The sequence below is a fragment of the Hippocampus comes genome, unplaced genomic scaffold (assembly GCF_001891065.2).
Source record: "Hippocampus comes isolate QL1 unplaced genomic scaffold, H_comes_QL1_v1.1 scaffold2549, whole genome shotgun sequence".
In the NCBI taxonomy this organism is placed as follows: Eukaryota; Metazoa; Chordata; class Actinopteri; order Syngnathiformes; family Syngnathidae; genus Hippocampus; species Hippocampus comes.
The window spans coordinates 1-842 of record NW_017807406.1 but is presented as its reverse complement, the minus strand read 5'-3'; the positions used below and the strand labels follow the sequence as shown (position 1 = coordinate 842).

General features: G+C 48.3%; 1 protein-coding gene across 1 annotated transcript; it reads left to right on the top strand.

The window, feature by feature from the left end:
* Positions 1 to 114: 114 nt before the first annotated feature.
* LOC109508189 (unconventional myosin-X-like) lies at positions 115 to 833 on the top strand. Its single transcript, XM_019858068.1, has 3 exons — positions 115 to 293; positions 384 to 504; positions 596 to 833. The coding sequence occupies exons 1-3, from the start codon at positions 192 to 194 to the stop codon at positions 808 to 810; spliced, it is 438 nt and encodes a 145-aa protein (XP_019713627.1). The 5' UTR covers positions 115 to 191; the 3' UTR covers positions 811 to 833.
* The last annotated feature ends 9 nt before the right edge of the window (positions 834 to 842 follow it).

Below are 842 nucleotides of genomic sequence, written 5' to 3'. Positions count from 1 at the left end.
AGCCTAGGCATGTTTTTATAACATTTATGTCAGCGAAAAACTGTTCTCAGTTGCCTTACCTTGTTCAATGAATAAAGTTGAAGTATTATTGTCATTGTTGGAACAGAATTAATTGTGGCCATCTTTGTTGTGCAGGATACTGGAACATCATTGTGTATGGCAGGAAACATTCCTACCGCCTCTACACCAAAATGCTGAATGAGGCCATGAGATGGACGGCTGCCATACAAGGCGTCATTGACAGCAAGACACCCATCGAGACACCGACTCTGCAGCTCATCAGAGACATCAAGGTAGAACCATGATTGACACTGCTAGATAACTAATGATTTAACATTGGGTTCACGGTGAGGGCTGTTTCTATCATGCTGCGATGTTACCAGGAGAACAGCGTGAATCCAGAAATAGTGGAGCAAATGTACAGGAGAAACCCCATCCTCAGATACACGCAGCATCCTCTACACTCGCCGCTACTGCCGCTACCGTATGGCGAAGTCACCAGCCGTAAGTTTTGTTACACAAGGACTTTGGGGAAAAAAAAACTTCACGGTTTTCCCGATTCTCCTTTTCATGACAATTCCCCTAAATTGTGTAGTGCAAAGGCAGCAGGGCTATGCTAGCCTGCAGGACGAGGCGGTGCGGGTTTTCAACTCGCTGCAGGAGATGGAGACACTGGCCGACACGGTGCCCATCATCCAGGGCATCCTGCAGACCTGCCAGGACCTGCGTCCTCTCAGGGATGAGGTCGGTACCTCTGACTCAGGCTCAACAACCCAGACCAGCCAAGCCAACCTCGACCAACCTGACTGATTGGTGTACCCAATCAATCAAACTACCTGACA

Bases quoted from the DNA above. Each gene is read 5' to 3' on its own strand.
- LOC109508189 (XM_019858068.1), top strand. From the start codon at position 192: ATGCTGAATGAGGCCATGAGATGGACGGCTGCCATACAAGGCGTCATT. The intron at 294-383 runs GTAGAACCATGA...CGATGTTACCAG, and splicing joins AGCTCATCAGAGACATCAAG to GAGAACAGCGTGAATCCAGA. The intron at 505-595 runs GTAAGTTTTGTT...TAAATTGTGTAG, and splicing joins GTATGGCGAAGTCACCAGCC to TGCAAAGGCAGCAGGGCTAT.